The 23,556-nt window shown below is 36.5% G+C and overlaps 2 protein-coding genes across 2 annotated transcripts in view; one reads left to right on the top strand and one right to left on the bottom strand.

The window, feature by feature from the left end:
• The first annotated feature begins 2,404 nt into the window (after positions 1 to 2,404).
• SPATA22 (spermatogenesis associated 22) lies at positions 2,405 to 12,585 on the top strand. The gene is made up of 8 exons (XM_050929727.1): positions 2,405 to 2,447; positions 2,907 to 3,035; positions 4,683 to 4,743; positions 4,888 to 4,983; positions 6,601 to 6,958; positions 8,554 to 8,683; positions 11,187 to 11,284; positions 12,394 to 12,585. Exons 1-8 carry the CDS (start codon positions 2,405 to 2,407, stop codon positions 12,583 to 12,585), a joined length of 1,107 nt encoding a protein of 368 aa, XP_050785684.1.
• A 2,141-nt stretch (positions 12,586 to 14,726) lies between these two features.
• The window catches only part of LOC127037309 (LHFPL tetraspan subfamily member 7 protein-like), a 149,472-nt gene continuing 140,642 nt past the window's right edge, over positions 14,727 to 23,556 (bottom strand). The window contains exon 3 of the mRNA XM_050928851.1: positions 14,727 to 18,339. Coding sequence (XP_050784808.1) covers positions 18,113 to 18,339 — 227 coding nt within the window. The 3' untranslated portion in view covers positions 14,727 to 18,112. The remainder of the gene's footprint in view (positions 18,340 to 23,556) is intronic.

Below are 23,556 nucleotides of genomic sequence, written 5' to 3'. Positions count from 1 at the left end.
CGCGAGCACAGCGGAATGGAGCGCTAGTCTGCGATTTCCCGCCTTCCCCCCTCCTCCCCCCCCCCCGCGCGCTGGAGTAACTGCTTGTTCCAACCGTTGATTTTTGGCGGGCTTGACATCAGCCTTCCCTCAGCCCCGTCCACTGGCTCTGGGCAGAGGTTCGAGCCCGGGTGCTTGGACCCTGATCCTGGAGCTGGGTTTCCTCGCTTTCCTAAGCCCCGGGAAGGGTTTTACCCCAGTTTCTCCTCAGCTCCTTGTCCTGTCAGGCGCTTGTCCCTCAGTCGTTAGCAGTGGACACGTTTTTACCTCAACATCAAGGAAATAAAAGTCACTATAATCACACACAGCACAGCAAGATCCGAGGCCATAAAATTAAATTGCAGGATTGTATGCTTTTTATTTTGCTTCATTTTACAAATCTCACACATTTATTTTCATTGATGGATTATGGAACCACCAAAAACCGTTTGAAATACAAACTACAGACCTCAGGGCCAAATTCTGCCCTAATTTATGCATGTGCATCTGTCATGGATGTCCATGACATAAACTAGGTTACATATATATATATATGCAGGTGGGCTCTCATCCTACAAACATGAAAGACATAACACAAACGATAGTTAAGCATGTACATAAGTATTTGCAGCATTTTATATGCTAAGAATTGGGGCAAGTAATTAATGTGTTTGTGAGTTTTATTATTATTATTTTATTATTATTTATTATTATTAATGTTAGTAATCATTTAGGGTTCTAGTCTGTAAACATACAAGAATATTTTTTGCTGGATCAGCCCCTATACAATACGGCCAACTCCAAGTAGCATTGCTACCTGTCCAGGTTTTCCCAGGATCATTACTTTTTTGAGGTAGCTGTCCTGGGAAATCTGTAAGGGTACTCAGTAAACACTGCCGGTTGTCCAGTTTTATGGAAGTCCTCTTTTTTTGTATCTCAGATATGGCAACCGTAAACTCAAACATTAAGAATTATGAGTCAGGACCCCCAAAATGACAATATTGGTTAAAAATAATAAGATTAAAAATAATAAATTTGGGGTGCTTTTTATTTTTCTTTAGATTTCTGAGGTTTTAAGGTATATAGGACTTGCTTCACTTTTTCAAGCTTTTATCTGCACCCAGGGCTAGAAACATACTTTATTTATTTATTTATTTAATGAAAGCTATGATTCTCATGCAGTCTCTTGATTACAGTAGGTGAAGCTTCAGTAGAAACACCCAGTATCTCAAGACTCACAATAAAATGAAGAAAGTTGGCAACACTGCTTATATAGTACCCCAACTGCATATCATTTTACAAAAGTTTTACAAAACTCATGTAACTATCACATCTAGAAATGAGCAAAATGTAATTACTCTGTTATAGTTATTTTATGTACACAAATATATGACACTAGGTCAGATAGGATTAAAGCCATTTAAACATTTAAAGTGAAATGATGTACATGAAATAGCAACTCAAACTGTGTGGTATAGGAATAAAATACCATGTGTGTATTCTAATTCACTGTTTCTACTTATAATACTGTCACAGATTACTCAGAAAGGAAGCATGGCAAATAAAAATTCATGTTTGTCAAATGTGAATGTACTTTAAAAGTTAATTTCTGTTAATTCTTCCCACAGAATCTCCAGTTTATAATGATGGATTCTGGTCATATCAAATACCTGTTGCAAAAGGGAAGTGTTTAAAGATTTTGGGCCGTTAGAACGGCAAATTTATCTCTTTCATTTTCACATCGTGTGCAATGGGTGTAGTGGCACTATTTTTCATAAAATAGTTAAACCTTCAGTTCTTATTCATAACCATCAGGCATTCCATTTTGATAATTAACTTTTCAGGGTTTATTATAGCACCACACTTTATAACAATGTTAAAGTTATAGTTAAGTCATCACTTTAATTTTAATTCCCTATTTTCAGGGACTTATACAAAATTACCCTTTGAATTGAAAGCTATAACTATTTGTTTTCATTTCAAAGGGGAAGATTTTTTAGAACGTTTAAATTTATTAAAAACAAACCTGGACCAAAATAGATGTAACTATGCAAAATATTTTATTTTACTTCAAAAATGTAATAACTGGGGCCTTGATCCTGGAAAGTCTTACTCATGTGGTATAATTTTATGCACATTAATGGTATGACAGAAATCGATGAGACTACTCACACAAGTAAAGTTAATAATGTGCCTGAATTGACATACATAAACTGTTACACAAATAATGAAGTGAAGCTGATGAAAAGCTACATGTACTTTAGTTATATTTATAATGTGAATTAGAGTTTTTTTTCCTACAGGCAGATTTAATTGAAATATAACTTTCACACTGGGAATTTGGAATAGTGAATAAATTATTGCATATTTGGATATTGTGAAAGAAATGAAGAGAAATTTAAGTGACAATTCATCTCGTAGCACAGCAGGTATCAATTACTTTTTATTACTGTACAATTTGAAAATAATTTAATCAATGTATTTACTCAATTCTGCAAACACTTTCTACTAAGCCAGTCCCCTGTGCTCAACCCTGATGGTCTATGAAATAGAGTTTCACTAAATATGTACCTTATTGGAGGGTTGAGGTCATAGTGGTAGTGTTGATCTCAGTGGAACCATTCAGAGAGTGAAGAGTTTAGCAAATGTGCGTTTGCAGGACTGGGGTTTTAGACTGTAAACTCTTCCCTTGTCTTCTTTATGAAGTACCACACTTTCGGGTGATATAAAAGAAATAACAAAGATGATGATAATGGATAGAAATGTTAATTAAGTAATTATCATATACCCATTTTATGAATGGAAAATGTAGATTGTATATCCCTTAGTCAGAAGGATTTCATGGCTTTCCAACAGTATATGATACAGTTATTTTAATTCATATTTAGGTTGTCTACCTGTACCACTGTTCAATCAGAAAAAAAGAACCAGACAGCCGCTCACTTCAAATCCACTTAAAAATGAGCCAAGTACCAGCACTGTGACTCATAGTTATGACTTTTCTGCTAGAACAACTGGTAAATAAGATTAAAAAAAAACACACAGCATTTAAGGCAATTTTAATGTTAACTTTGTAACAAGATTTTTTAAAAGTTTTAGCCATCTTTATCTAGAGCTCACAAGCATGCTTTAAGTTTTCTGTAGAAAAATTCATTTTGTGAGAGAAAAATATGTTCTGCTCTTTTCTGTCCTACAGTAAATTTCTTTCTCCTCTGTATAATTAAGCCCTTTTAATGTGTGCTTGCAGGGAAGTTGACTTTTTTCTGTTTTAGAGAATGAAGTAGAATGTTGGCATTTAAATGCCTCTTGAAATGGTGACCTTTTGGTTTTGGGTGGTTTCAATAGAAATTCAAGGTCCTTGTTACAGGACGGAATATTTATAGTGTGCTATTGTAGTCTGGTAAAAGAGAAATAATCTGTCCCCAATACTGTGTTTTTAAAAGGCTCTGACAGAATTCTGCCAGGATTATTTATTGTCATCATTGTTATCCCTACAATTACTGCTTAAAATAAAAATTTCTTTGTGCTTACTACAGACAGTTCTAAAACTGGTAGCTTAAACATCAGTTAGAAAAAAAGGTTAATTAAAACTCACTTTGAAAAAAAGTTGTGTAATATCAGTCAACCAAATTCCCCATTGATCTGGACACAGAAGTGAAATGAAGACAGACACACAGATGGATTTTAAATGGCCGGGTGAAACTTTGTATTAAACTTAAACACAGGGGAGGTGTGCTACCCACCCATCACCCATATTTTCATATAACAGGCATTTTAAGTGGTTCCAGTGTGGGGGGTTACAGGCTGCTACCAAATGACCCATAACTTGGGTTATGCTTTCCTTGGCCTACCTCCACCCCCATGACTCATCTTGCTCTGAGACATACCAATCCCACCCCTCCATCAAGGGGACAGAGAGTGCAGAAGGGCGGGGACCTCCACCCACATGAGCCACAATGTCAGACCCTATCCCATGAGCCCAACGCCCATCAGCAAAATCCCATGTCCTTTACCTCTTGGAACCCTTATTTTATCCTTTTAATGGCACTGGAAACCTTCTGCATGTTGTGTTGAATTAGCAACTCCACCAAGTATCTCTGTTAGATACTAAGTGCATTTCTGCCTAATCTACTGTGGCTTGCAGTTACTATGAGGAAGGCTAAAAATCTCTCTGTGCCTCTGGCAATTGACCCTTATGAGAGAAAAAATTCCTTCCTGATCCCAAATGGGCAATTGGTGAGACCTGCAGCATCTGTCAGGCTGGATTCCCCTTCTTAGTTCAGTGTGGGTAGGATGGGGCTGCTGGAACAGAGCCAAAAGAGGCTTCACATGGCTCATCCTCCCTGTTACATCCCTCAAGCTGGGGGATGTGAGCCAGTCGGTGTCCCTCCCCTCCAACCGGCCAAGGGGTACCAAAGACTCCAGTAGAGCATGAGCATAGGAGGACGTACCTGGTGTCCTTCAACAAGTGTCCTCCCTCACTGCTGGGACTGTCCCTTTCCTCGCCAGCTCCATCAGTTCCCCCACCTGTTGAGGCAGGTGGCATTTGGTTTCTTATGATGCACAAAGCACATACATAAGTCTTTGCAGGAGAGGGCCTAAGTATATTTAGTATATATATGTATTTTCAGTTTTTATCCATATGCCATCATTTGTCTTTTAAGAATTAGGGTGGGAAGTTGCAAAGCCAGAGCTGGCTCAACTACAGAAAACAACAAACAGTGGGTATGTAAAACCAAACTTTTTTGCCTTCTAGTTTTCTTTTAGTGACTTATTCATTTAATTATTTCATAAAATACAATTCACATTTTTAACCTATAATCAGGCTGCTACTCTGTCATTCTAACATTTAAAATGTTTCTTTGAAAGCCAAATAGAACCTTCTATGGCTCCTTCTCTGTTGAAACAACAAAACACATCAAAGCCTAATATATCAAATACTGGAAAGAACCTGAATATTTTGAGGTTGGTAAAATTTAGAATTTCTTATTATCATTAAACAGAAAAATACTTATTCTTATATGAAAGTAAATCTGATATTTCTTATATGTTTCCATGTTCTTATAACATTCAAAATAAACTTTCTGAGTTTCAGATCATTGCCATGCTCCCCAACCTATATTCTAATTCTGAGCCAATGTCCATTTAAATCAATGTAAATCTTTCCTTTGACTGCAGTACACTTTGTATCAGGCATAAAAGCCTACTCCTGCAGTCTTTACACAGGCAGCACTCTAATAATCAATGAAAATTTCCCTTCCAGAGAACTCTGAGTTGGCAATGTTGCTTATCTAATTTGTCTTTTAACAAATAATTTATTTCTAATGGTATATTAGCCTTTTTGGGCATGATTACCAGCTATATATACTGCAAATTTTGTACACTTTCAAACTGAATTTGCATTTTTATTTCAATGGTTCCAATTCAGCAAAACATTGTCTATTTGCTTTATCTGGAACTACACAAATAAATGCCTTAGAAATGAAAGGTGCTCAATAGAGAGCCAGTAGAACTTCTGGGATAATTAGGAAGAATTCCAGAGTCCAATTTATTTCTTCTAATTTTAGGTGTGATTTCGAAAAATAATTTTCAGTTGCAAAATCTGGATTCTTTAATGCACCTACCCATGTTAATTGATAAATGGTACAAATAAACACAATTTGTTGTTAGAATCTCAAAACATATACACACACGGAAGGGTTTGTTCCTGCCTCCATGCCATAGACCATATCATGCCATGAATTTTCAAGCAAAACTTTTTAGCTATGCTGAATTCTGCTTAAAATTTGGTGTCTGATATAGCCTTATGTGATGAACTCTTACTGACTAAATTGGGAGGTGTTGTTGTGAATGAGGGCAATTATTGCTCATTATTTATACAGAAAGAAGTTTAAGCAAACTTGAATCTTAACTGGAAAGTCAGTATTGAGCCTTATTACAATCCAGGCAAGTGGTTGCTTGGGGCTGTGCTTTTTTGGAGGTCCCACATCCCAGGGAAACACTCCCATCCACAGGATAGTTATCTCTTTCTATTTCCAGATGCAAGATCAGTGGGAAAGTAAATATCTTTCTGACAAGACCTCCCTAGCTTCAGCTCCAGTGGCAGGACTGGAGGTAGAAGCAGTTAATTGGTTTTCTTTATGAGGTGTAAGGTCCTGAAATCACAAGGCTAGCCTTACAGCCAATTGTAGGAGGAATTTTTGAGCAGTGACCCTGGGATGAGGGTTCACAAGGGAATTCATTTCTATAATTTGGAGAACTTGCATTTACAGTATATTGAATTTGAGAAAATCATTTTAAGGTCCTGTTCAGGACATCAGTTAAGCACATGTTTAAAACCCATTGAAGTTAATGGGAGTTAAGCACATGTGTAAAATTAACCACATACTTAATCACTATCCTGAATAAGGATGAAGTTAAGCACATGTTTAAGCACTTTATCTGGGATTAAAGAAATACAGGGTGTTTTTTTAAAAAGGTCACAGAATAATCTATGGAATGTACTTATATACATTTTGAATATGCAGGTCAATATTTCAATAGGTATTGTGATATTGAATCATATATAATGTTGCACTGCAGAGCAGAAGAAAAGAATACCAATGCTAAAGTTTGGAACAGAAATGAGCATATGTCGCCAAGTAGCAGAATCAATTTGATATCTGATAGTGGAATCATTCGAAAGTTTGAGAATATCTCAGATAGTCTGAGAACTGTTCAGCAGAACAAACTACCTGACCATCGTAAGGCATCACAGCATATTGAGACAACTGTAACAGGACGAATATGTTCATCCAAAGCACAATGGCCAGTTATATCCAGCACCACATCAAGAAGTCTACAGGATCATAATCCAGCATATAAATTTAAACATAATATTCAACAAAATAAAGTTAACGAAAAACAATTTGATCATGTTCCAGAAGACAAAATGATTCAGGTAAAATTTTGGGGAGTAGGAAGGGGAAGAAATTACAGACCTCAGGACATTTACCAAGAAAATAATAAGGGGACAGATGCCAGTTGGGGGAGGGAAAGTTGTTCGAGGGCAGAGGAAGCCGCCATGAATTCTAGCTTTGGGAGGCCTCCATTAATTCAACTTTGGGAAGCCTTGGAATTAAGATTTTTGTATTAAAATAACCTAAAATTTCCAAACAGTTACCACTACGTGCTATGATCACACACACACCTTGGTCAGCCTTCTGCTCAGAGTCCTGGCCTTTTCTTAGATATGTCCCAGGAAATTTTGTTGAAATGTTGGCAGCAACATTTTTGAATTGTGTTAAAGGAAGACATGCCCTCACTTTAAAGTAATTTATTGAAATAATTTTTACTAGTGAAATAAAATTATGCTTCTTCAAGTCACATGTTGTGAGTAATGCAATATAGTGGTTCTTATTCTTCAGCTGTTTGTTGAATGGTAAAGAGTTGCTCCGCTTTTAGAAAAACTGGCTTTGTCTCCTAGTTTCTGTAGTTGAAGTTCTTTTCTGTAAGGAGAACAAATATATCTCTTGCTGAGTATTGTACACTAGTTTACTCTTCTTATGCATTTACAAAACCTTTTTCAAAACTGTTGGCACACTTCATAGCTCTTGTTAATGCTGATTGTTAATAAAAATAGAAATTCTGACTGATTTTAATCTATTCTGTTCTTTAAACCTCTATTTACATTTGGTGCATCCCTCATTCTTGCATTTCTTTTTTAATTTGCTAAATGCAATTTCCCTGTCAAAAATAGCACAAATTTAGACTAAGAAATGTTTCCATTATTTATGTTTTTAACAACAAAAATCCCATCGTACCTAAAGATATAATTTTCTTTTTCTCTGTACCCCCATGCGTTGCCCAGCATTCACAAATGAATGATCATTATCTATTTGGTCAATGTTGACTCACAAGGTAGTACAGTATAAATCAGAAACAAAATAGCTATTCATTATTTATTAGATTTATTTGTGTATGTTTTAGACAACTGCTAGTCATGACTTTGTTTCTATCTGCTACTCAGTATGAAGTAGGCAGCACAAACTTGTGTGTTTCAAGTATGTTTATATTATTTCTTTGTCTTGTCAGCAATTGTTTTCCACTTGGCTGGACTCAAATCAGTGGTCTGGTGCATGTCCATGGGATTTTGTCAAGTCCTACTTATTCTCTCCAATTAGTACGGATTTTGGGACTCGTGCTCTGAAGTCATTTAGACACGTTAGAAAGTCCAATTCCTAAATAAAATCTTCATTTTATTAAATGCCTTTTGCATGGGTGTGGGTGCAAAGGAGGGTTGTGTGACCATAGTTTTGAATAAGAATACTTATTTATTTGAGCAGAAACAGTAATCTATTGTGTGATTTTTGTGATATCATAAAACAAGTTATATTGGACAGTGGTTTATTGGTGCTTTATTAATGTAAATAAATTAAATAATGTGTTTATTTTAAATACTGGATAATTCACATAAGACCAATGTGTAATTATCTATCTGATTTTAAAAACTGTAAAAGTCTCTATTTAACTTGAGTTCTCATCTTTCCCTGAGAGAAAGTCCCAGCATATCAATTAAAACTTAAAGAAAATGATAATTCTCTGCGAATTATAAGTGCAGTCATTGAAAGTATGAAGCATTGGAGCCAGTATACTTATAAAACTGCACTATTATTTGAAGTGTTAGGTATGTATAGTAGTTTATGCTATAGTTAAGAATATTGGTGGGTCAGCCCCACAAAGACAATGCAGTTTTTACTGTAGAGCAACAATAGTAAAAATATTTAAAGAACCAATTCTCAAATTTTGATTAATATTTGACCCATTTTCCTTTTAATATTGACATGAGCCTCCAATTAATTTCATATCCAGACAATGGTCCATATATCAAAGATGACCAAAATACGAGCACGGCACTCTACAATATTTAAACTCTTCCCATCTTAATATTTCTACTATTGTCTTGATTTCTGTTATAATATTTTCTAGCCAAGGTTCAAGGGCAGTATAAAATGAATTGTGCTAATTTAATCAGTGGCTTAGGCTGATAAAAAGAAGTATGGAATTTCCAGGGGATGAAAACTCTACTCAGGTTTTGGTAGCATTGTGCAAGGCAGCCACAACTCCACTTAAGAGGTGGGTACAAAGGTAAAGGTATAGAGGAGAGCACATCATCATGCTGAAAAGGGGAGATGGTCACGGTGGCTAGACAGTCTGCTGATATAGCTCTCTGAAGAAGTTCCTTTTGGTAGAATTCTCATGGGATGTGATACAAATTAAAATTGCCTCTCTAATTTGTAGGAACCCTTACACACAGCAGAGGTGAAAACACTACATGAATCCCAAAGGGATGAATTTCCCTCCAGCAGCAATGGGTTTAGCTGACACAAGAAAGTCCTCTTTACATCCCTCTGTGGCTGATTTGATTAACTGTGCCCACTATCTAAAACCTGTCTGTACTTAGAAAACTGATGAAGAATTTTATTGGTGAAGCTTGGAACTTTGTCTATAAAATCTGAACTCTTTGATAAAAGAATGAGCACAACCTAACTTCTTACATAAGAACGGCCGTACTGGGTCAGACCAAAGGTCCATCTAGCCCAGTATCCTGTCTACTGACAGTGGCCAGTGCCAGATGGAGTGAACCTAACAGGTAATGATCAAGTGATCGCTCTCCTGCCATCCCTCTCCACCCTCTGACAAACAGAGGCTAGGGACACCATTCCTTACCCATCCTGGCTAATAGCCATTAATGGACTTAACCTCCATGAATTTATGCAGTTCTCTTTTAAATGTTGTTATAGTCCTAGCCTTCACAACCTCCTCAGGCAAGGAGTTCCACAAGTTGACTGTGTGCTGTGTAAAGAAGAACTTCCTTTTTTTGTATTAAACCTGCTGCCCATTAATTTCATTTGGTGGCCCCTAGTTCTTGTATTATGGGAATAAGTAAATAACTTTTCCTTATCTACTTTCTCCACATCACTCATGATTTTATACACCTCTATCATATCCCCCCTTAGTCTCCTCTTTTCCAAGCTGAAAAGTCCTACCTCTAATCTCTCCTCATATGGACCTGTTCCAAACCTCTAATCATTTTAGTTGCCCTTCTCTGAACCTTTTCTAGTGCCAGTATATCTTTCTTGAGATGAGGAGACCACATCTGTACACAGTAATCAAGATATGGGCATACCATCGATTTATATAAGGGCTTTAATATATTCTCTGTCTTATTCTCTGTCCCCTTTTTAATGATTCCTAACATCCTGTTTGCTTTTTTGACCGCCTCTGCACACTGTGTGGACGTCTTCAGAGAACTATCCATGATGATGCCAAGATCTTTTTCCTGATTTGTTGTTGCTAAATTATGCCCCTTCATATAGCCCCCTCTTCATATACCCGAGAGACTAATCCACACTATATAAAAAGCCATCACAACATCAGTTAAGAGTGTAGTAGCAGACTTTCTGTCTATTTTTCAGGATTATTACATTTTTTAAAGAATTAAAATAATTAAAGCTTGAGATATTGTTGAGGCTAAGAAACAGAAAGAAAATTTGCAATGGAAAATCCATCTAGCAAGGGTACCAGAGTTCTGCAATAACTTTTTAGTAGAATTAACCTGGGAATCAGTCCAAACCTGGAGTTCTTCTGAATTTGAATTATTTTTACAACCTATTTCACTTTTAACTTTTATTGATGTTACTTAAAAATAGAATTTGACAAAGGAAGCTAGAGATGACCAATTGTTTTAAGTGTTGGGGTGGCTGGGGATACCAAATGTAACATGAACTCATGGACTCTTTTAACTTGGAAATGTTGGTTACAAATTTTAATGGTTTATAATTGATTTGCATATAGGAGTAAGTACAGCTTTAAGAAAACTGAATCTCTCATCCACTAGTACCTAGGGAACTAATCAGTTTATAATCATGCTTACGAAAAGTATAGTTTTTCACCTACTTCAGAGACAAAATATGTGAATTTACTATTAGTGTGCCATATGTAGCCCTTAATTTGCAGTAGAATTCCACTGATGTCAGTGGAAACTGTGCTAGTTAGATGACTGACATCAGTATGTTGCTTAGTATTTTTGTCTATTGAATATTAAAATCAGTTAATATTTGTAGATCACAGGCTTTAATAGTGATTTCATGTTTACATCCTTGTTTACTTCTGGACATATTGTTTAGGCACACTTGATTCTGCAGTCACACCTGGAGCATATGGAGCAAAAAGTTTTGTCCTGAGAGATGGAAAGGAGAGTCTGCCATGTGTATTTTATGAAATTGTAAGTATTTTCTGTGTTTAACCAGAATATACTATATGTGGTGCAGTTAGGAGGTTAATAACATGTATTCTGTTAACACTAACTTCTAATGTATAAAATAAAGTTAAAAGCTGTATTGTTCACTTTCCATACAAAGTGAACAAACTGCTTATTGGGTCTGTGGCAGTAAATACAGTTGCCGTTCAGGCAAGCCCAAACCCGTTTTGCCAAAATTTGTTGAGAAATGTTTGTGCAAGTGTCTTGGGGCTTTCTCTGATCAAATTAAATCTGAGAAGAGTTTGTTTAGGTTGTGGAAAGCTGGATTGGGATTTTGGAGGGAAACAAGTATAAAGCAGAGAAGTTATGGGGCAAAATTCACTCTTTTTCAAGGTGTGCTCTGCATATTTTTATTTGTAGTTTACACACACCAACCCCTTGGTGCTGCTGAGCTTTTGCAATCCTCTAGAAAAGATGTACCTGTTTGGGTTGCATGAGCATGCCTTCATAGCACTGACCATTCAGAAATGAGGCTATAAAAGGGCCATGCAGTTCTGGGCTTGCATAATTGCCTTCTATGTATGGCTAGATGCAGATGTAGGAAAATTCTCTTTGAACCCAGAGAAGGTTTATGTATATAATTTGGCCAAAGTTCAATTCTTCTCACAAAGGACATATAGCAGGAAGTTTTTTGGTACCTCAGTTTGTTGATTAATTTTTTTAAGGTAATTTGTGCATACCTCAGGGTAGACTTGGGCCAAAGTTATTGTGGGTCTTTTGTCTGTTCACTGTTAAGACATCTTTTCATCTAGCTTTGTGGTACTTAGCAATTTCCCTCAGAACATACTATTTTCCACAGCACCCTTCTTATAATGGAACCACTTTTCCTAAGAGTTGTAGGGACAACAATTGACAAAAGAAGTTCTTGTGATGTATGTAGCTCCTGTGCAGTCATGCTGACAGAGAAGGTCAAGAACTGCAAGAGATTGTAGAGCTGACATAGCCCACAAACATTACCTAGCCTCCAGTAATCCCCTACTAACACTATTATTCTTCAGACATTTTGAAGAGCTTAGTTCATGTCAGAAAAGGGAATTAATTTTAACCTTTTGATTATTATGCTTTTGAAATAGGATCGTGAGCTTCCAAGACTAATTAGAGGTCGAGTCCATAGGTGCATGGGAAACTATGACACAAAAAGGAACATCTTCAAGTGTGTGTCTGTAAGACCTGCAACTGTTGTAGAACAAAGAACTTTCCAAGAATTTGTTAAAATTTCAGATGTTGAGATGAGAGAATGTGTGAAAACAATGAATGAAGTTTAAAATAATGTTTATTTAAGCAATAATTTAAAGTTGAGATCACACTCCTGTTAATCAACAAGCATAAATGCTGCACATCTTGAGCATTTACAAAAGCTCATATTAAAAGTATTCTTTTATTAAATACTTGAAAGCACAATTATAATATGTTATTTAAAATTAAAATAAAATTGTTCCAGTTTGTTTCTACCATTATATTTCTTAGTTTATTGTGCTAGATTTTTTTGTTGTGTGGTTTGTTAGATTTTACTGAAGGAATACAGGCAGTTCTCAGCCTTACGACACAATTGGTTCCTTACAATTGCATTGTAAGTCGGAACTCGGAACCACAATCTACTCCATTCCGGGACCAAGTGTCGTAAACTCAAAACCTATAGTTGTGAATCGAATCAGGGTGTCCACGTAGAAGCGTCATTAATTGCAGTTCTTTGTAACTTGAACGTCATAAAGTCAAGGACTGCCTGTATTACATTTTGGTTACAAATACATGAATTTATACAGACTCAACTTTTAGCTAAACTAATGTACCCTGAATGTAAACAATGAATGGATTTTGTAGTGTTATCATGGAAGATGGAGGGAACATCCCATTCATAGCACAATTTCTCACCCCTTTTGTCTAACATTGAGGGTACAGCTGTATGGCCCACAGAAAGTTGAACTGGGAGATGTCCATCTCCCCTTCCACTAACTCCACAGACAATCCATTGAAGTGTTAATAATTTAGCCTTAGCCCTTTAAGGGGAAAGGAGTAGGGGAGAATCACGGGGAGCTGGAGAGAGTCAGAAGTATAGGGCCTCTCCATAGATGGTCTTAGCTTGTAAAGGATCTCAAAATGTCTGAGGGTACAGGGCTGAATACACTGCCCACTCTGAGGGAAACCTGTTCACCCAAATGATCTACAGGCTCATCATACCATTTCCGTCCCCTTGTGCATTGCCTGTTGGTTTCTCTATGAGAAGAGGCAATCTAGTCTCATGTCAGAAATTTACTGAGAATTAAATTAAATTAATTTTCTTGAATTCTGAATTATATGATCATTCAGTGCAAGTGTAAGTAACTGGAGCAAAATAAGGTACTAATTCCATCATTAACGTAAATGGCTTAGAAAAATCAGATAATCAATTCTAAGTGAATTTATTGTTGCTTTTTAGTAAGTTTACTTCAAGAAATTATTTTGAGAAAACTTTTATTTCAAAATATTAACCATATATTTCATCTAGAGAATAAATTTTTTTTAAAAAATGATTTTCATTGCTGATAAATATAAATTATATGTAGATCCATATTCTGACTGGCTGGGCTACAGCTGCAGAAGTTGCCTCTCTTTTTCTGGCTCTGTCAAAACCCATGTAGAAGTTCTTCTACAGGCTAACGTAACAGGCTTCATCCCAGAACAGCTCAGCAGTGCCTATCTTAGGTTTTTCTCTGGTCCCCATTACTGAAGTATCCAATTGCCTCAATCTTTAATGTATCCAGGGGTGGCTCCAGGCCCCAGCACGCCAAGCGCGTGCTTGGGGCAGCAAGCCACGGGGGGGGGGGGGGCGCTCTGCTGGTCGCCGGGAGGGCGGCAGGCAGGCTGCCTTCAGTGGCGTGCCTGCGGAGGGTCCGCTGGTCCTGTGGCTCTGGTGGACCTCCCGCAGGCGTGCCTGTGGAGGGTCCGCTGGTCCCATGGCTTCAGTGGAGCCTGTGGAAGGTCCACTGGAGCCGCGGGACAGGCAGAGCGCCCCCTGCAGCATGCCGCCATGCTTGGGGAGGTGAAATGTCTAGAGCCGCCCCTGAATGTATCCTCAACATCCATGTGAAGTAGGGAAGTACTATTATCCCTATTTTATAGATGGGAACTGAGGCACACAATAACAGTAAGTGAATTGCCCAAAGCAATGCAAAAGGTGGGAAAAAGAGTAGGGAACTGAACTTGCTTCTCCCAAGTCCCATGATAGCAACCTACTACCAACTGGATTATATTTGTACAGGCCAGGTATCACAAACTATAAGTTTATATGCCTATGCTCCTATACACAGACACCTATATAGATTATTCCTGTTGTTGCCATTTCCTTATCCCCTCAGTCTCTTCCCTTAAAGTAACTGCTGTGTATCTTATCTGATTGCAACTGTAAAACAAAAGCAAAGTCAGGAAAATAGTGAACAATGTGAATTATTTTATTATACAGTGTTGGCAATTGTAAATTTCACATTTAAAATAATTGAAATATTTTATTCAACAAGTCAAATACAGAAAACAGTTAATATTCTAAAAAGGAGGCAGCTAGTCAACGCAGAAACACAGTAATGGAAAATACAGCTTTTAGTTACACTTAAAAAATTATATATTTAGAATAAAACTTGAACCTGATCCAGTAAACTTTGTTTTTTTTTAACAAGAAAACTATTATACACAATATAACTCACAGACAATCCTCATTAAAAAAGTGATTTATCAGTGTTAGCAAATGTATTGGTAGTAATTCCCCCTATTTAAGTTCCAGAGGAGCTTCTGCAGTATAGGCTTTTGCTTACTATGGTTTGAGTCAGTTACAGTATGATCTCTACCCAGAGTTATAAATTGGCTGTGAACATGGAGCTTTTACATGGCAATTCTGTCTACCCCATTTTAGATCTCACCAGTCTCCACTACGTTTTTGTTATTTCCTTTCAATGTTTAAAATTATATAAAGGACGTTCAGTATGGAAGCATTAGTTTAGCTCTTTCTTAGAAAGTGGAGGATACTGTGGAAAAAAACATGAGTTTTTAACTTGATTGTTTGTTCAAAACACTGAAAATAAATTTTCTATATGTAGTTTGGTATAGCAATACTGTAAATTTTAAGACCCCTACTGAGAAAATAGGTGAAAGTTATAAAGGAATTTCAAACTATGCATCCAACCCTGCAAACATTTATGTAACTTTATTCACGTGTAATCCCACTGAATTCAATTGGATTACTGATGGGCACAATTATGCACCTGAGTAAAGTTATGTTTATAAGTGGTGATAGGATTGGGCCCTCTGTGTCTACTAGATATATTATGGGTATTAACAGAAATCTAAAATTATTTTACTTTTGGTAAGCAATTAAATCTTTGCAAAAATGTTTTCTAATTTACACTAACAAATCACTTTTTCTAGTGAAACATTAAGTGAACAATCGTAAACATTACACAAAACAGAGAAAAACCCACAGAATACAATTTTTACACATTGTATAACATTTTCAGTGGTTGATGAGAATTTTTTTAAATATTGATCCTGTCTTGTATAATTGTTCTATTGTAAAGGCACAGGTTGGTTAGGAAAGAAAAGCCTGCATCTCTCTCTTTACTTTGCGGTTATGGGTTTATCATCTGTTTATTTTCTCACTTTTTGCCTTCTGAATTTTATATGAAGCTTTCCAATCCATTCCAGCAATTTATGAAATGAGCATAAGATACTACTAAAAATGCTACATGGTACATACAGAGAAGATTGAAGTCTATTCTGCCTTTAGGAGGGCAGAGGAAATTCCTTCAGCTTCATTTTTGTTAAATATTTAGAAGATTTCATTCCTTAGTTCTCTATGACAAAAACCATAAAGCTCTCTCTATTTACTTTATTCAGCTGTGAAATATGTGTTTTTAAACATTAATAGTGTAATTGAATTATAAATGTATGTGCATAATTTGCCCTTTCGAGCTCATGATTATGTAACAGTCAGCTACTTTAGAAAATAATGTAATGCTTAATTAATTTGAGTTTAGAAGGCTTCACAATGTAAACAAGATTTATAATACTTTCATACATATTTGAATAAAGTAAAGTGATTGTTCTATCAATTCTCATTTTCTTATACTTTCTCAACATTTCTCTATCTGTCCCTTCATGCACATTTTTCAGAAAAGAAGTAATTCAGGAATAACTATTACTCAGGCTTCGGTAAATAACCAAGGAAGACTGAGAGACAAGGTGGGTAAGGTAATATCTTTTTGTTGGACCAGTTTCTGTTGGTGAGAGAGACAAGCTTTTGAGCTTACATAGAGCTCTTCTTCAGCTCTTTTTCCAAAGCTCTGTTTAATCTTTAAAGCTTGTCTTTCTTACCAACAGAAGGTGGGTTAATAAAAGGTATTACCTCACCCACCTTGTCTTTAAGATCCTGGGACCAAATGGCTACAAGAGCACTGCATACAACTAACAAAGATGATAGATTTGATCAGTTGGTTCACAGGACAAAATAAAAAGCAGAAAAGTAAGGTTCAGTATTAAAATATAATCTAAGAGGTTCAGATCTTTACTAGTAAATATTAAAAATAAATAACATCCTTATGACCTAGGTACTGGATAGGAATTTTACTGTAATTTTGAAGGAGAAATATGGCAATGGAGTAATATTAGAACCCAATCATTCTTTTGTTTAAGGCATGTGGTGCATTTGTTTGAGTCCTTGGTGGTAATGAAACCAAAAATGCCATTGCTGGAACTAGACTTCATAAATTTCACACAAAAAATACCCATCAGATGTGACTTTTCTAGTCAACATTACATTGGATGATATTGAGTCAAAGTCTGCCACACATACTCACATTGAGCAGTATTTTACTTCACAAGAAATCACATTCTCATGGAGCAAGATACTAGTCAGCATGAGTAAGGCCATCATACTCTGGCCCTTTCTGCCTTGCATCATGATGAAATGTGCACAGGTACTTTTGCCATCGGACACGTATGTTTTATAAATGAAGTCTTTACCTTACAGACTTATAAAACCCCCTAAACTATAAATAACTATATACAATTCCATGCAAAATCATAATCTAAGAACTATGGTAAAACAAATGCACTTCTCCTCTTAATATACTTCTCTTTTTTAAGCTATTTTAGTATTGGGCCTTTTGAAAAGGATAGCTCTCTTTAGCAAAAAGTTAGCTAAAATGTATAGCAATCACTGTGGAGGCTATACTTCCCAATTGCTAGACCAGTACTAAAACATGTGCCTACATACTACAATATTCAGGCACACTCCTAACATGCATTGATTAAAAACAAACAAACAAAAGAACTTGCATACATCTTTTTTCATAGGTAAGCTTCATTTTAGGCTCTGGTTACTAGCAGGCTTTTTCCCCACTCATAATAACTATAACAAAATATCATTATCAGATTTAAAATTATTGGGTTCATAAAAGTTCTGACATTTAATAACATATAAAAGAGAACTGAGGCTTTTAACAGATTTACTGTTTTGAGACATAAAAGAAACTGTTTGGGAGGTAGACAGATGTTTTGAGGATAAACAGATTTTTTGACTAAGGCATTAAGCCATTATAAGTTTAGAGCAGCATAAAGGCTGCTAATTAGTCTTATTTCAATTCCAGAGTGTTAGCTTCTCATGCTTATGGAAGACTATCAGTGCACTTTTGGTCTCTGTGATTCTGACCCTCTCTCTCCCCCTTGTTTTTTTTTTTTTTTAGCCATACAGCTAAAAGGAAGTGCTATAATACTTTCTGCCCATTGATTAACAGGAATGTTTTGCTGTTAAATACTAATAAAATACTATAAAATAGTAGGTATTGGAGTTGGAGATATGTACTCTTTTGGTGCATATTTTGCAAAGAATGGTAAAAAGACAGATAACATGACTCCAACAATTGCCAACATGTACCCCCATCCAATCTGGCAGTCTCCTGCATTGTATATGCTTGAATTCTCACAGAATTTCTTCATTGTAGCAGAGCTGAGGCCAAAAGGATAAACCAAAAGTCCAAATGCCATGATGAATACTAGAAAAAAAAGAGAGTAATTTTTAATAAACATTGAATTGCCATGAAAAATATTTCTTATGTTCAGTGGGCAAATCTTGATTCAGTTCAGGTCAATGGCAAAATTTCCACTGACTTCAAAAAGACTATGATTTGTCTCAGATTTTTTGGGATATATTTTGTGATACAGTAGCATGTATGCAGATAAGCCCAAGGTAGAATGAAAAGGTAGTACAGATAACACATAGCTCAAACCCTTTCTTGACATGGCAGCACTCGATTTGCTCCCTGAAATTGTTCATTCTGTTGTTATTGAGGGTTCTTTGTTTACCCCCAGTTTAGGCCATACTAGACCTCTGTAGTTGTAGGGAGGAATTTTACTGAGAACATCAGGAATGATATATAATGATATATAATTACATGGTGAATGTGTGCAAAGATGTAGATATTTTCAAATATCTCACGGGTATTCAGTGGTGCAGGCAGGCCTGTATGGTCAGTATGCCAAACCACTAAGACATTTATTGCCAGTACACTGTACCGGAAAGACACATTTTTCAAGAATGAATTGTAGAGCCCTATACGGATACAAATTTATCCCTGCGGATATCCACGGATAGAAATCAGTATCCGCTAAACCCCAGGGCTCTCCCGGGAACTGTAGTGGGGAAAAGGAGCAGAATGTGGGGGCCACCACTCCCAGGAGTCAGCAACCAGTGCCGGCAGCTCCTCTGGCTCAACTGTACTGCCCCCAGCCCTGACTTCAGCCCTGTCCTCCAGCGGGGCTGTACAGATCCCAGACAGGAGATGCAGCTACGTGGAAGGGCTGGGGGTAGGGCTGGGGGCAGTACAGCCACGCCGGAGGACCTGCCAGTGCCAGGCGCTGGCTCCTGAGGACTGGTGGCCCCACGTGCTGTTCCTTTCACCCCTGCTTACTCTAAGAAAGATTTATTCAAATAACTCTCATATTAGTTTATTTTGCTTCCCAATAATTCTTTAGAAATTTTGTAGGCTATTTTATGTCAGGAGGTTCGATTCACCCATACTCTAGGGTATTTTGCTTTGAACAGTTTTAGCAAGACAGTTTACTTCTAGTGTAGCTGGGGCCATTGAATCCATTCCATTCAATAGACAACACACCATAAATCACAATGGAAAAAAGAAAGGTAGAAATAGAACTAATAGCAATCTTTCCAATTTTTGTTTTTTTCTGTGATAACTCAAATGAAGGTGTAAAGAGAATCTGTTTACCAATAAACGGAGTTCTTTGAGCATTAATCCAGGTAGCCACCTTGTTGACACCTCTAATATGAATCCAGAAAGCAGTGCTGATTCTGGCACTGACTCTTTTATGGTTTGGCTTTCCCAAGGCAGAGTTTTTGGGCCCTGCACAGAACCCAGACTCTTTGCCTTAGGCAGTTCTGAATTATTAGATTTCAGGGACTCCCAAAGAAGGATGACCTGAAGCCAGAGCTGCAAGTCTTTCTTGGCTCAGGGTGTGAAAGCGCCACACCAAGCTCCAGTTAGCCCCCCCCTAAGCAGACACAGTTTTGAGTGTGTGCGCCAGACTGCAGGCAGATGGAGAGAGACTATGCACACTTCTTGAATCTAGGCCTCTGAGAGCCCAAATCCACCATGCAAGCTTTTCCCAAGCTGAAGCCATACTGCAAAGAAATTAGACTGCATCATGTGCAGCAAAGTCTTAATAACTACTACAAGCATAATAAATTGCTAAAATATAAATTTAAGACAAACTAAATTCCATTTACACACACACATACACGCCACACACACATCTAGCTATAGGCACTGAGCCCCCACAATGGAAGACAAGGAACTGAGGCAACTGGGACCATAAGCGAATTGAATATCCTCAGCCCTGAAAGTTGAGTGTCATGAGATTACACTCATACAAAACTCAATCAGTACTGTTTTCAAACTTTTCCAAAGTGCTGCAGTGCCCTGAAGACAACACATCCTACAAATTATAATTTGCAGAAACCACCCTGAAGAAACATCATTACCAGAATGCCCAGTTTTCATACAGTTAGCATATTTAAAAGCTATTATAAGTGCTATGGTATTAAATTAGAGAAATATATTAATTTATGTTAACCTGTAATCCACATGTATTGTGATAGCTACCTATTAATACCATTGTGTACTGCAACTAACAAACAGCTTAATTTATTTGATCAGAATTGTCCAGTTTATGACAACTGTATATGCAAAATATTCATAATCAAAGGTGAAGTTCTTCATATTTCATGAAGAAACTTGAAATGGGCCTATTTTGCTGAAAAACTCAATACATATAACAACATTTTAATTCAAAAATAGGGCTTCTTTCCCAAGAAAAGTAAGCCCATTTCTGACTGAAAATGGAATAGTTCTGAGCAAAAGGTAGCTCGAAGGTTTAAATTTTAGTTTGTGCATATTGTCAATATGAAAATAGCCACTGCCTCAAATTTTGCAGAAATCAGAAACAAAATAGTAAAAACTGTTTTGCTAAATTATGCAGACTTTATCTTTTTAAAAACATTTTAGTACTGCTTTGAACACTACTGGCTACATTAATATTTCCTATTTTTCTGTCACATTGTTAGCTTTTTGAAAACAACAAATGCTATATTTTAAATATCTGTCCATATATATTTCCTTATCTACAGAGTCAAGCAGAAGTATTTGAAGACTTTACAATACAGTGATATAAATATTTCAATCTACCATTCAGTGATGTCGTTTTGTAGTCTCAGTTAATGGTAGAAGCTTTTTGCAGGGGGAAAAAATCACTGGAATGTTAGACTTCAGTCTGTTCTAACATCAAATAGGCTAATAAGTTGCTCATGGCTCTGTATTCTCAGGCTTCTCATAGAATGACCTCATTATACTCAGTTATATGAACCACACTGTGTCCTCCTTCTTACAAAGGCTTAAAATACTGAATGGCCTGTTATTATCTGCAGAAGCCAAGCTTTCAGACACGGTGCTAATGACTACTTAATAGCGCTGTCTATCAGCAGTGCAGTTAGCTGGGAGAATACACAAAGAAACAGTGGGGATCCAGTTAGTTTCTTCATAGAACATTTATCCGTCTGCATAGTTTTAAAACAACAAACATCAATTTAAAATGTGCCAGAATTCAGCAGTCAGTATGTTATTATTATCTCAAGTGTATCACCCCCCCTCAAGTGTATCACATACAGGACCATCGGGAAATATGTTTTAGGTCCTATTCCATAATGTGCAGCACATAGAATTTCTAAGAGTTTCAATATGAAAAGAAACTATTTGATTTTACTTAACACGGTTTTGACTGATCATTTGATTTTTATTACTATTTGAATTGATCTCTCATCAAATATAGAGTTCTCATTAAAAACATTAATTATTTTGTTGTAATATCCTTTTGACACATGATCTTTGTTATCTTTAAGAATTCCTCACTTGGGTTCTTACCAGTAACTAACTCATAGTCAATGCTGACTGCAAAATTGTTTATACCTGTGTCTATGTACACCAGTTCAACAGGAGAAGGTCACATTTTTTTTCTGCTTTCTAACCTTCCACTTTCCCAAAAAATTACTGTTTCTCCCCTCTGTCCCCTCCTTAGTTTACTAGTATCATATGCCCAAACCACTGTGCAACCTTCTTTTAAAGAATTTATAACTTGGCCATAAAAATTGGTTCTTGGCTGACATTTGGCATACAAGAAACCAGAAAGGGCTTCTTTCTTAATTTAAAGCAAATTTCTGGGTTCAGAGGTTTCAGATTGAAGCATTAACATCATCTCAGTATATTTCTTTTTGTAACAAGGATATATAATACCAGAGAGGCAGGCACTTCTACCTATGGAATTCAGTACATTTTGTACAAAAAGTTTTAAATTACTGTTGCTGTATTTTTCTCTCTTAGGAAAAATAGCACCATTTTCTGTCATTTCAAGGTATATTCTAAATAAAGCTAATAAAGTATAGTGTACTGGTTCTTCCATTGCATCAAGATCCATAGTCAAGAAGTTATGAAAATCCTGTTGACTAAGTTTGTTTCACAAGATACCATATAGAATGTGACTTCCACATTATAATCATCCAGAACAACTGAAATGAAACATGTAATACTTGAAATAATAATAAATTATTTTTTCTTTTAAAAATTATATAATTTCACATTTTTATTTCACTTTAAACAGGTGTAAAACTGCTGACTGAGCTTCAATGCTCTATACAATATCTAGAGGGCACTCATCTACAATTCTCCTAAGGCACTATGCCCAGCAAAGCCATGGGTAGCCAGTCATACTTTCCAATTCTTTCTACAAGGCTGTTCAAGTCTCCTAAGTGTAGGATGAGATAGGTGAAGTGCTGGCACTAGGCATAAGCAGAATAAGCAATTGCTTAGGGCCTTGAGCAGCTCAAAGGGGCCCCCTACTTGCTTTTTTAGTATATGTTGGGGGTGGGGCAAAAATATTCCTGCTTTAGGCCCTCAGAGGGCTAGCACCATCTTTGGATATTTGAACAGCCTTATCCATCATGACAAGGGGAGAGAGAAACCTTAGTTAAGCTTAGATTTGTGTATAGTGCAATACAACAACTATACATGAAAGTAGCCACAGTTAATAAAAGTATTTCATGTCAAGGTTTAGCTTCTTGCTTTCCCACTGTTTTCCTTTAAATGGAACTTGTTAGTTTATAAGGCACCAATGAGGAAATCCATCTTTTCCAGAGACTTAATCAAATTGTGCAAAAATAAGCCCAAGGACCTACTCCTATTAAAGTTAAAAGGAGTCTTGATGTAAACTGGAGCAGAATAAAATCATAAGTTCTCACTACTTTCTCTGAATAGTCAAGAGACCTAGGAGAGAATAGGCTGCATACTTTTCTGGCTCATGCATAATCAACAGAATTTGCAATTGAGTTATGATTGCAGAAACTATAATGCACGAGCCAGCAAAGAATACAACTTTCCCTTCAAATCCCAGTTTGACTTTGTAGTGCTGATATTTAGAACAATTTTACATGTAAGCTTGGCTCGTTTGATATGCAGTGACTGAGTGGCAATAAACAGTGGAACCCCAGACTGGTGATTTTTTACAAAGTCACTTTCCCAGGTATAGCCTCTTTTTCAACCATTATCAATACTTCAGTCATGTCTCTCCTGAACTACTGCACCTTTTTCTTCTCTGGCCTAGCTCCCTTTTTAGGCTATTCAAAAAGCTACTTCTTGGATTATTTTACT

Source organism: Gopherus flavomarginatus, chromosome 19, assembly GCF_025201925.1.
Source record: "Gopherus flavomarginatus isolate rGopFla2 chromosome 19, rGopFla2.mat.asm, whole genome shotgun sequence".
In the NCBI taxonomy this organism is placed as follows: Eukaryota; Metazoa; Chordata; order Testudines; family Testudinidae; genus Gopherus; species Gopherus flavomarginatus.
This window is presented reverse-complemented; position numbering and strand designations above follow the sequence as displayed.